Genomic DNA, 11,944 nt, shown 5'->3' on the forward strand with positions numbered 1-11,944 from the left:
TATTTCAGGCAGATTGATTGATTGACTGATTCAGTAACTCTTCACCACCCTCCATAAACAAGTAGGTTTTCTCAGAATTTTATTCAGGAACAACTTGGGGCATGTACAAGCCAGTGCCTTCCTTGACAAAAGGCAATTGGTTCTCCCCCAGGAGCATGTTTGCTCCTGCAGGAGAGCAGAGTTGGAGATGAAGTGCTTTGCACTCACCTACGCTCACCACAGTGTACCGGTTAGGGCTGTCCCAGTGTCGTGGTTTGACCCCAGCCAGCAACTAAGCACCACGCAGCCGCTCACCGCTCCCCCCTCCTAGTGGGATGGGGAGGAGGATCGGGGAAAAAAAAGGTAAAACTTGTGGGTTGAGATAAGAATGGTTTAATAACTAAAGTAAAATAAAATATAATACTAACTAATAAGAAGAAAAAATATTATTATTATTATAGTAATGAAAAGGAATATAACAAAAAAAAGAGAAATAAAACCTAAGAAAAGACAAGTGATGCACAATGCAATTGCTCACCACCCACTGACCAATGCCCTCGCAGCGATACTGAGCATGATGTTCTATGGTATGGAATATCCCTTTGGCTAGTTTGGGTCAGCTGCCCCGGCTATGCTCCCTCCCAGCTTCTTGCACACCTGCTTGCTGGCAGAGCATGGGAAACTGAAAAGTCCTTAACTTAGGATAAGCGCTACTTAGCAACAACTAAAACATCAGAGTGTTATCAACATCATTCTCACACTAAATCCAAAACACAGCACTGTACCAGCTACTAAGAAGAGAGTTAACTCTACACTTGCCAAAACCAGGACACCCAGCCAGCCCTAATATTTCGGCAACCCTGCGGAGTGAACAGCGCTGGCTGGCTGGCCCCTTTACGTCTCATCCGTCTGTCTCCTCTCTCACCTTTGCGAGCCACCCAGGAGGGATGCAGAGCTGAGCGGCCACAGTGGCTGCTGGGGCCTTTGCTCTGTGGCCAGGTGAGGGCCCACGCCAGGGCTGGTCGTTGCGATGGCCCCTGCATCCACCCAGGATAGGGAAGATGTAAATTGTGAATCTGGGTATTGAGCAGCTGAATCCTCCCTATTACACACACATCTGCCCCCCTGCCTAAAAATTCCATCTTTTATATCAGTTTCAGTGTGTACACATTCAGAAGGCTTGATGTTGCACCATCTGAGCAAAGGTGGGAACGTGCAAGCAAGCCCAGGAGGATGGCGGCTTTGCAGTCAGCTCATGCAAGTTCATGGCCAGGAATTCCCGGGCACTGCTGTGTTCCTCCTTGGTTAAACAAAAGCTGATGGGTCATTGAAATCTGGGGAAAATCGGCTGCCTCTGGCTAGGATTTGTGTACACACGGCCTTCTTCTTATGGCCTACCCATTTTGGTTAAGCACAGAGACGAGTTTTCTGTTAGGTCAGCCTGATGGGGAATTGTGTTCGTTCTCCGTTGCTCCGCAGATGAGAGCCTGTTGCACATACATGTCCTTTGTCCTAAGTGTGGTCCATCCCCAGGCTGAAGCAGCTCTCCCTCTGTGACTCAGACTGCACAGAGGATCGTCAGTACCTTGCAAAGAGCCACATATTCTGGGGAAATGAGAAACACAAGCCATGAGCTTGCACTGGCAGCGTAATACATGGCAACAAAGCCACATAAATATTTATCAGCGCACAACTAGGGGTAAGAGCTATTGTCACAGTAGGGCAGAACCAAGGCAGGATCCACGATGCAAGATGCCAAAAGCCACGAGAAACAGCTTAGCCGTGGATAACATAAAATGGTACTCGGCCAGCCAAGGCCGAGGGATGGGTGGAGGACAACGGCCCAGCTTTTTTTTGGCCTGTGCGCACAGTCGTGCTCAAGTGTTGCTCAGTGGAATAGCTGGGGTATTATTTTTAAAACACTTTTCCTGGAAAGCAGGATTTTACAGCCCAATGGGTGTAAGCCATATCCCCACAGCAGGTTGGCACACAGCTGGTGTCTGGCTGTATACTCATTTTCTGTGCAGGCCGATTTAGGGGACTTGTGGAGAGAAGAGCGTTATTTGATATTCCATGTTATTTCCTGGGACCAGTGCGAGGCTTAGGAACAGTGAACTTTGTCCAACTTTAGCATTTCAAAGCAACAAGCTTCTGACATTCTTCTATACCTCAGGTGCAGGATATCTCCCTCCCTGTGACAGCTGGATTTTCTTCATCCCAATTGCGATGTAGTTACAGAGAACTGACTCCAAAATGTTAAAGAAAATCAGGGCACTGGCTTACAAATGTAGCCGTGCCTCTGTGGATGCAGCTTATTCTGGGGTAGAGGAGCTAGCTGTAAATTTTTTGGCTCGGTTATGTGCCTGCAGCAATCAGCACAGGCTGTCTGTGGTGCTGAGGAGCAGCACAGATATTCCCCAGGTCATATCCCGTAGTGAATATTGGTTTATACAGATGTGAATCATGAGCATCTCCCAGTGCTGCATAGCAGGGAGGTGCAAGAAGACATCATCCAGCAGGGACCCCTGGGCTCTCGGCAAGTCACCAATAACTAATTTGCAGATATAGCTTAGGAGCTGTTGTATGAAGCTTTTGGTCATCTTTGTGTGCTACATCTTGTATGTATTGTGCACATTGGGAACTTTTTGTTGGTCCTTATTACCCAGAGTTACTTCTTCAGGTCTGCCACTTCTTCTGTAACTGTGTTTCTTCATTGGCTAGCCTAACCTCTCAAGACGTCTTACACCAACATCAAATCACAGCATGGTTGGAATACTTGTGTGATGATAGCATCATCTGTCACTGTTGAACACCAGCAACAAGGAAATGAGCAATATTTCAAACTGGAACAGAATGAGAACAGACAATACAAGAAGGGATACTGTAAACCTTTGAATCCCTAGCAGGGAGGTGGATATCCAAGCCCTGAGCCTCCAGAGAGCTGCATGTGCCAATACCAGGTTCTGTTTGAAGATCACAGAATCACAGAATGGTTGAGGTTGAAAGGGACCTCTGGAGATCATCTGGTCCAAAATCTCGTGGTGAGAGCCAGGACACGACTTCCTCCTAGTCTGCCTAAGTCTTGGAGGGTTTCATTGGATTTGGTTGGATACAGATAATTTAATAAATGATGCTTTCACTGTAATTCCACAAATACAGAGATAGTGGCTTTACAGCAATTTAAACTAATTTTTAAAGACTCTAAGTAACTTAGTAGTCATAGCAGTTGAGAAAATGCCCTAAATTATGCTCAGTTTAGAAATTCAAAACTTGGAAACACTGCCTTGTCTTTGTATTCAAGATGTTTTCTGTACTGCATTTCAGCCCAGAGTAAATTAGCAGTGGAAGAAGAAAAGAAGTGGGAAGAAAAATGCAATAAAATTTGTAACAAAATGGGAAACCCCAGCTTAAAGCCATGAAAATCACATACATTAGCAAAAAGGACCTTGTCACCTGCATCAGGTGCTTCCTTTTCCAACACCACGGCACAGCCCCATCTCACATTCCATCTCTGAGACACAGGTGCAAAGGAGATGGGTGGTTTGATGCAATTTATCCATGCAGCCAAGAAATAATGTTCCCTTCCCTGAGGTACAGGCAAGTCCAGTCATGGATTATGGCTTGGCTTTCCTGAAGCCACAGCCTCCACTCGTGTTGGTACACGGCTTCCCAATACCAGCCTTGACTTGTCCTCCAGGTGGCAAGTTGCCCCATCACCTCTTCCTAAGCCTCAGCCACACTTCCAAACAGAGGGAAATCCCCCAGCCTTACCCTCTGGTTACCTCAGTTCTTCTTGGGAGACGTCCCCCAAGTATTTCCAGTGCCACACCATCCCAGCAGGATGTGCTGACCAGCCCTCAGCTGCACAGGTACTTCTGTCTCATCAAGTGGCATCCCTCATGGGGCACTCACTTTGGTCAGAGCTAGCACAGGGGCTCCACTGAGCTGCAGCATTCAGTAATGGGCAAGGACATCTTTGGAAATAACTCATTTGAAGGATACTTGTAGAAAAAGTGTAAAGGAATAAAGTGTTAATGATGAGAAGCCTGTAGCCCTTTTAGATATATGAGGTTATTCTTATACAAGGACTCCATAACACTGTAAATTCCAGGGTTATGGGTGAGTAACTGAGACTGGAATCTGACCCCTTATGCCTGAAAAATTCCTTAATTGTTATTAGGATGGAAATACTACAAACCATTATTTTAAAATAATGCTGGCTGGGCTTGGAAAATTCACATTCAAATAGTAAGAAATGGTAATTTTAAGGTTACCAAGCAAACATAATCTTTCTGCACAAGTGCATCGCATATTCAGTAAGGCAAGGTTCCTGGGGAAAATGGCAAGTGTAATTAAAACCTGTCTCATCATGCATGCACACAGGGGAGGGCAAGCTGTGATTGTAATGGTAACTGCTCCTAGCAGGTGTTTTTCTTTTAATATGAGGTATTAAATAAAACTTCCTGTGTTTATTAACCCAAATACTCTCCTGTATGCTTCTAACAGTGCCTCTGTGCTGCGTTGCAAACAAGGCTGAACTTGGAACTATATCTTTCAGCATAAACTTTTGTCTTCAGAGGTACAAAACTACATACCTTAGCTGAGACTGTTACAGGGACCTGGAGCACCGTTGATGCTGAAAATGCTTTCGCACTTTGTAGCTCTGGAGGTAGTTAGTTTTCCATGCTGAAGATCGTGGGCTCGTTGCGGCGTGGTGGAGATCCTCCACAACTGGTGGGGGAGAGGAGGAAACCCTGCCAGAAGCGCTGTCATCTGTTGCCTGCAACTGTGAGAGGATGAATGTGATCAAAACTACATTTTTACTAAAAAAGAATTAGAAGGGGAGGAAGCAGAGCTGGAGCTGAGCACTGGCTTTGGATAGTCTGAGCCTGATGTGTCACTTCAGAAGGGCAAGGTGCTGGGTCTGAAGGAGGGGGAAGCTTGGCTCCACTCTTCCCCCTACGATACTTGATAGTTCCCAGGCACCCCCAGTGCTGTGAGACTACGTGGGCTTTTATGACTTTTATTTCAAGTTCATTTGTTATTTGCTGCTAGAATTCTCCTAAGGAATGTAGACAAGAAGTGGTAAAAGGTGATTAATTTAGACAACCTAAGTAGAGGACTCACGACGGGCTCCCCATGTAATACAAGAAAGTTAACGGCTTGCTGATGTCCTTTTGTGAGTGAATTGTGTAGCCTGGTTGTTTAATGGAGTGTTTAAAAATTGTGTTGGCAATAGCCTATGAATAATGTATACAGGAATAATGAAATACTGTACTGCTAAGAAACTGCTGATATGCTGGGGAAATTTCCATCAGATGTGAGAACAATTTTGAAAGCACTGTCTTCTTGGGATGCCCTTTATTTATGGTCTTGCTGCTTCAGAGATTGCATTCCCTTTTTAGATATTGCATGTGAAGATGCCCTCCACTGCCTCTGCCTCTGTCTTCCAGCTTCACCTGACTTCCTTTGCTTGTGTCTGTAAAAGCTCCTGAATTTTGATGAGTTTAGGCTTTGTTAACTGAGCTCCATAAGCATGGAGCTACTTGCTGTGCAGTCTTCAACCATTCTAGGTATCTGCACCAAGGCACATTGCATCAAAGGAAGACGGACTGGTTTTGTGTCATGGCAATGTCCCATGATGCAGGAAGCAGAAATTGGGCCAAGTGATTTGGAAAAAAAGACCAATGTTTCTTTTGCAGGTTTTTGGAGCGTGGGCTGCTTGCGTGAGATAAGCAACCCCAGAGTGTCACACATGGATGTTCAGATTTTGATGGACTTTGCAGTGTGAACCCAGCTCCCATGCCTCTAAATTTTCCCCCCGTGTCCTCCTCCAGTGCGTGAGGCCTCTGTGGGCTTTGGCCATGAGTAATGGGAAGTTGTTGTGATACTAAGCAACTAAATCTTGCTTGACCAAAGAAATGAGAAGATTGAGAGTGAACCCCTGCTTGCAGGGGAGCTCTGGAGGTTGCACTGCCTTAGCTGCAGGAGGAAACAGGCCTCCTAAAAGACTCCAGGACATAGCTCAGGCAGGCATGTGAGGCAATCACAGTCTCTTCCTTTGCTCCTTGTTTTGGCCCTCAGCTGCACTCCAGGAGAAAATAAAATCATAGCTTTGTTTCTCATGCGGTGTTTTCCCCACCTGCATTAAAATGCAGAAGTATCACAGGAGGGCAGGTGAACACAATATGTATCTTATTACTGTCCAGAGTGGTCTCAGCTAAGTGTATGTTAAGAGCAGACCCAGCTTGTGGAGTCTGTAGCTCTGTGCCCTGCCTCTGCTGTGGCTTTGTTATGAGTAGCCTAGTGCTCACGCGGCATTTTTGTGTCTGGATTTACACAGTAGAGCCCTGAGTCAAAACGTTTTCTGCAATATGGGCAGTATATTATTAGTGTAATGCTAGAACAAAGCAACACATGATTGATGTTGATATTAGTCAGCTGAGGAAGTGACATCCCCACCTGGGAGGTTGCAGTGTTGGGTTTTGAAGTCATGTGGTGATGCCAACAGCAAGCTCTAGGCATGAGGCTACAGGGCAGGAGAAAGAATGGGTTGGAAGAGAGCTTGTATCCTCAGGGTGATCTGCAACTGGCTAAGCAAGAGGATTTGCCAAAATGGGAGGGAAGATTTGCACTTTTATTGGCTTGTTTGCTGCTGGGGGAGTGCAGTATTTTTGCAGCTACAGGAAAGGAGGTGTATAAAAGGGATTAGTCTAAACACAAGATAGGTAGCCAGAACCACCATAGAAGTTTGACTGATGGCCTAAATGTTTTCAGTAGAACAAATAAAGAGAAAAGGTATCTAAAACTTCCTCCATCTCCACCATCCAAACTCCATCCTGCCAGCCAAGAAGTGTTTTCAGCAGAGAGGGTCACAAAGGTCTAGGCTGAGGATCACGGTCAAGTTCAACCAGCCTTTCTCAGGGCAGAAATGCTGCTAGCTGACAGTATACATGAAAGAGCAGCTTTCAAAAGGAAGGAGACAGTTCTGTTATGCAGTTTATTCCACTGATGCTTCTGATGATCCTATTAATTTCTCTTTTTTTAATGTTTGTTTCTTTTAGGTGAAGAGTGAAGGCCCCAAACTGGTGCCCTTCTTTAAAGCCACTTGTGTCTATTTTGTCCTCTGGCTGCCAACTTCCAGCCCCTCCTGGTTCAGTGCCCTCATCAAATGTCTGCCCATCTTCTGCCTGTGGGTTTTCCTTCTGGCTCATGGAATTAACTTCTTAGTGTCACACCGGAGCGCCAGCCGCATCCTAGCAGGACTCATATTCTCAGCAGTGGGAGACGCCTTTCTCATCTGGCAGGAGCAGGGCTACTTCATTCATGGTGAGTGCGGTGCCAGTCCTAAAGGGATGCCGCAGTGTCCAGCTGTTACCCTCTTTATTTAGTAATGAGTTGCTGGGCCACGTGTTTTGTTTATTCATGTACAGCTTAAGCCCTGGGCAGTAGGAAGCACTCATCCCTTGACTAAAATGCATCATGGTTAGAGGAGTCACACCGTGGATGAGTCTTTCTCTTGAGCTTCTCTTGAGGTCAGAGAGGTAATTGGAGCAGGTTTGGTTCCCTGGCACGTGCTTGCAGCATCTCAGCTGGCTGGAGCTGGTAAGATGGCATGGGCAGAATCCCTGGGGAAGAGAAGGAAATGCTCATGGCACTTGACAGCTCCCATGAAGCTACGGGAAGTATCTACCTCCTATCTCTCTGCAGGGAGATCTTTCAGCCCTTCTCTACAAGGATCAGAAATAGGACACATGGTGCAGAGGTCCTCAGTGGAGAACAGGTGGAGAGGACCCTTATGTTTTGATAGACAAGCCCATAGTCTGGAGGAGGTGTTTAAGTGGATGCTAGAAACCAAAGCATCAGAAATCTTGTCCTACTTGCACGTGCATCACTATGAATCATGCAGCCTGTTGTACAAGACATGTCTGTTTTGCAAGACATGTAACTGATGGGGAATCAAGGGCAAACCGTACCACAATGGCCTCTGACTGTCCCCCTGGAAAATGTGATGAGACAAGGGGACTTTTCTGACTTGTGTTGTTTTCAACTCTGAAAGTCAAAGGCTTATTTTTTCCCCCTCTCATGAGATCAGTATTTAGTTTTATTCTGAGATTCCCACAAGCTCTTTCTTTATGAGAGGAAAGTGTGTGAAATGCCAGATATGAAAGGCCAAATGCTCTGAATCTGGTTTTAATCCTGCTTCCCAAGGGCTTATCCCAATCTCATTAAAAGTTCATGTAAAATTTTTTACTGATATTGGTGGGGTTTAGATTAGGCCCTGAGGATTGGATCTATCTGGCTGAACCTTGGGCACGTTGCTGAGGAGCTCCAGCCTTCTCCTGGGGTGCCATCCCCTCTGTGCTGAGTGTTGGCATTCCCACCAACGGGCCGCCTCCTAACAGGGTTACCCGGCTCAGCACAGGTCGTATCAGCCTGACTGCGTGTGCTTCTGTTTTGCCTCTTGGAGTTGCTCCTTGAGCTGTGGCTTGGAAAACATTCAAGGCCTGATTCTCACCATGACCGTTTTTGTACTTGAACCATGCTGAGCTTCTCCTTTCCCATGTAGCTGGGATATCTCCGAGTCCCCTCTCCAATGTAGCGCTAGAGGAAGGTCAACCAGTCACAGCAATTCAGTATCTGGTTAATGTGTTTTAATCTGCAAATAAGTTGGATTTTCAACCTTAGTCTCACAACTGAGAAGTGTTGCTTTGTGGGTTTAGACACATTTTTCTTCTTAAGGAAAGAAAAGCTCTCTTGGAGCATTTTGAAAATCTCAGCCTTCATCCTGGCTGTCTCCTGCCTGCCTCAGTCCATGCTAATCTGAGCTACCATCTTCCACAGTGAAGTGTTAACATTTGTGTTTCAGCTGTTAGCAGATAAATTGCACCACCCCACTTCATCCTTCACCTCTCCTGCAAAACGTATTTTCTCCTATTTAAAACTCAGCAGGCTGCTGTTGTTGACAACTGACAATATTCAACCTTTTGACATCATCATTTGTGGGAATTTGAAATTTCAGGAGAATAAGAGGAAATACTAGATAAAAACGTACTTTCTGTTCAATTTCTACAGCTTTTGGGCTGAAAAAAAAGGGTTGGGAACTGGGCTGATTTGAATAGCTTTTGAGACAATGAGTTTATAAAAGGACATTTGTTCGTTACTTTATAGGGAAGTGAGAGCCTGGGAACCTACTCCTGGCACACTTGACTTTTTTTCATTTTTGCTGTTTCAGTCCACTAATAACACGCTATTTTCTGACTAGTGTCTTACTGCATGTAGAAGATACTTTACAGTGTTAACATCCACCTTCTTTGATAGCAGGCCCTCAGAAACAATTTATGCATTCGGTGAAGAAGACGGGAACTAACAAAAAGGCCTTATTGCCAGCCTGAGGGGAAACTCCAGAGGCAGGGAGGGGGAAGGAAGCCCCGGGGAAGGAAGCGGACAGAGAGGAGAAGGGCTGATCTGCCTGATGTGGTTGGGAGGACCAAGCCAAAGGCTGAGAAATGCAAGAGAACTGCACCTCCCCTCCCTGTGCAGCTGTCACAAGTTTCCCCAGTTCCTGGCTTGATTTGCGGGTGTTGAATGAGCAAGCCTGGGAGCTGACTCCCTTGTGTGTGACCAGCCTCACCACATAGCACAAAACTCCTGCTGCCTTTCTGGGCTTCTGCTTGACTGTCGCATCCTGTCCTCCTCTCCTCCTTGTTCCCAGCTGCCTGCGTGAAGGACAACACATTCTTCAGTTCCCCATCCCAGAACTCTCCATATAATGCCACTGAAAGAAAAAACACTCCTCACTGCTAGGGCGAAGTAACCTTCCTCTCCTTACCGCCCCCAGGGCTCTAACCTTTCCTGCACTATAACACTATCAACAGCTGTTGTCCTAAATCCCTCCTCGGTTTCCTCAGTGCTGTGCCTATGATGTGTAATAGCTCTGTGAAACATCAACTTCTCGTTGCCCTCCTTTGCACTTCTCTTCATTCCCCTTCACGCTGTCCATTTACTCTAGCCTCACCTTGCAGACCAGATCCTCACCAGTCCCCTTCCTCCTGTGGGTTCCCCTCTCATCCCACCATGGCTGAGCTTTCAGTGGATGTCCAATCTGGTCCTCCCCAAAGGCAGGGAGACAGTTCCCCTTCTTTGAGCTGTCTCCACACAAGAGTATTAGGATGAAGAAATGTCTGCCAGCAGAAGGTTTTAGAGACTGCCCTTTACACCACAGCATCATGCTTTAAATGTAAACAAGTGTCCTGCTGGAGGACTCAGCTTCCCAGATCCTTTTCTCCATTTCATGCTTTAGAGCTGCATGAAAACTTCCAGCCACTCTAATAACCCTGCCAGGATAAAGTGCAGCCTGCAGCTGCACCATGTGTGGGTCTGGGAACCAGAGGACCAGAGGAGCTGGACTCAGTTTGGGGCCCATTATCTACAATTGGCACAACAGCTAGTAGTCAGCAGCTGTACCAATACATTGTGACATTTTTTGTCAAATGAATTAGTGGCAAGTGAATAATACATGGGCTCTACCTTCCAACACCCACATCTGGCATTTCTCAGGGGTGTTGCACTTCAAAGGGAAGCCCGCATTTTTTTTTCAGTGATTGATTCCAGCTAAGGTTCGTCTGAATCTTGCAAATAGCCATAAAATTGTTGGCAGATCACATTGGTGCAGTCCCTGAAATATGCGAGCTGCTTCTTTCCAGCTTAGGTTTCTCCTAGCTATGGGCAGAGATGGAGTAGAAGCCAGATTTAGTCCCTGAGTGCCTTTGGGTTTATGGCTAAATACGGTCAGGCTTTGTGCCTGGGTTCAGTGGGATTGGTATCTTTTTTCACATTTTGTTCCTACACTGCTCTGGTTCCAGGCTTCCTGTTCCACGCATGACCTATGAGCAAAACACTGTGGATAGTTAGAGGGGATGATCTTTGGTCTGCCTTGCCCCCATCCTTCTGTCCAAAGCAGGGGAGGAGGAACCACCTGAAAAACAAGCTTTGTTCCTTCTGCAGCAGCTTAGTTCACCTGGCCTCTCAGTGGAAAGGCTTGCATCACAACAGAGTCGTACTGGGCTGCAGTTTTAGATGCACTGGGGCTTTTTCTTAGGGCGGGAGCTTGGTGCTAAGGCTGATCTCCTATGCACAGATTTTTATATTAAAATGGTCCCAAGTGGTCAGTATGGTTCCCACTGAAAGTGTTAAGGGATGTAACACTGCAAGGACATCTAAGCCTGTGCTTGTTGTGGTATAGTTAAAACCCAATATAGCCACATGTTTTCTTTTGCTACCAACTGCCAGTCACTGATAAAAGGTCACACTTGCTATGTCAATGCCTCTTTCCAGGTCTGCTGATGTTCGCCATCACACACATCCTGTACTCTTCAGCCTTCGGCATGAAGCCTTTGGACCTCAAAGCCGGCTTGTTGATGGGCCTTGTTTCCAGTTCCTGTTATGCCTTCCTGTACTCCTACCTCTCAGGCCCATTCACCTACCTGGTAGCTGTCTACATCGCCTTGATTGGCTTCATGGGCTGGCGAGCGGTCGCCGGCATGCAGCTGTGCAACGACCTCTGGACATGGACCAAGCTCTCTGCCTGCATTGGCGCGATGCTGTTCATGGTGTCGGATCTGACCATTGCACTTAATAAGTTCTGCTTTCCTGTGCCCTACTCGCGCTTCATCATCATGGCTACTTACTATGCAGCCCAAATGCTTATTGCACTGTCAGCTGTAGAGAGCAGAGATGAAGAGGACTTCAGAAAGAGGAGCTAGGTGGAGTGCCAATAGTCTGTGAACAACGTGGGTTATATCTCAGGTGCTGTAGCTGCATTCACCCCTGAGAGAGATCTCCATTTCTCTAGGCACGTTGGTGATGTTGATTTTGCTTCTTTGAAGCATTACCTTTGGGGCTTTTTTTTTTCAATGGCTTTCTCTGAATACAGCTTACTTCAGTGTGGAGTCCACATCAGAAA

The 11,944-nt window shown here is 46.3% G+C and overlaps 1 protein-coding gene across 1 annotated transcript; it reads left to right on the forward strand.

Annotated features, from left to right (window-relative positions):
* The first annotated feature begins 1,009 nt into the window (after positions 1–1,009).
* Positions 1,010–11,744, forward strand: TMEM86A (transmembrane protein 86A). Its single transcript, XM_050897024.1, has 3 exons — positions 1,010–1,042; positions 7,044–7,308; positions 11,317–11,744. Exons 1-3 carry the CDS (start codon positions 1,010–1,012, stop codon positions 11,742–11,744), a joined length of 726 nt encoding a protein of 241 aa, XP_050752981.1.
* The last annotated feature ends 200 nt before the right edge of the window (positions 11,745–11,944 follow it).

Source organism: Gymnogyps californianus, chromosome 5, assembly GCF_018139145.2.
Source record: "Gymnogyps californianus isolate 813 chromosome 5, ASM1813914v2, whole genome shotgun sequence".
In the NCBI taxonomy this organism is placed as follows: Eukaryota; Metazoa; Chordata; class Aves; order Accipitriformes; family Cathartidae; genus Gymnogyps; species Gymnogyps californianus.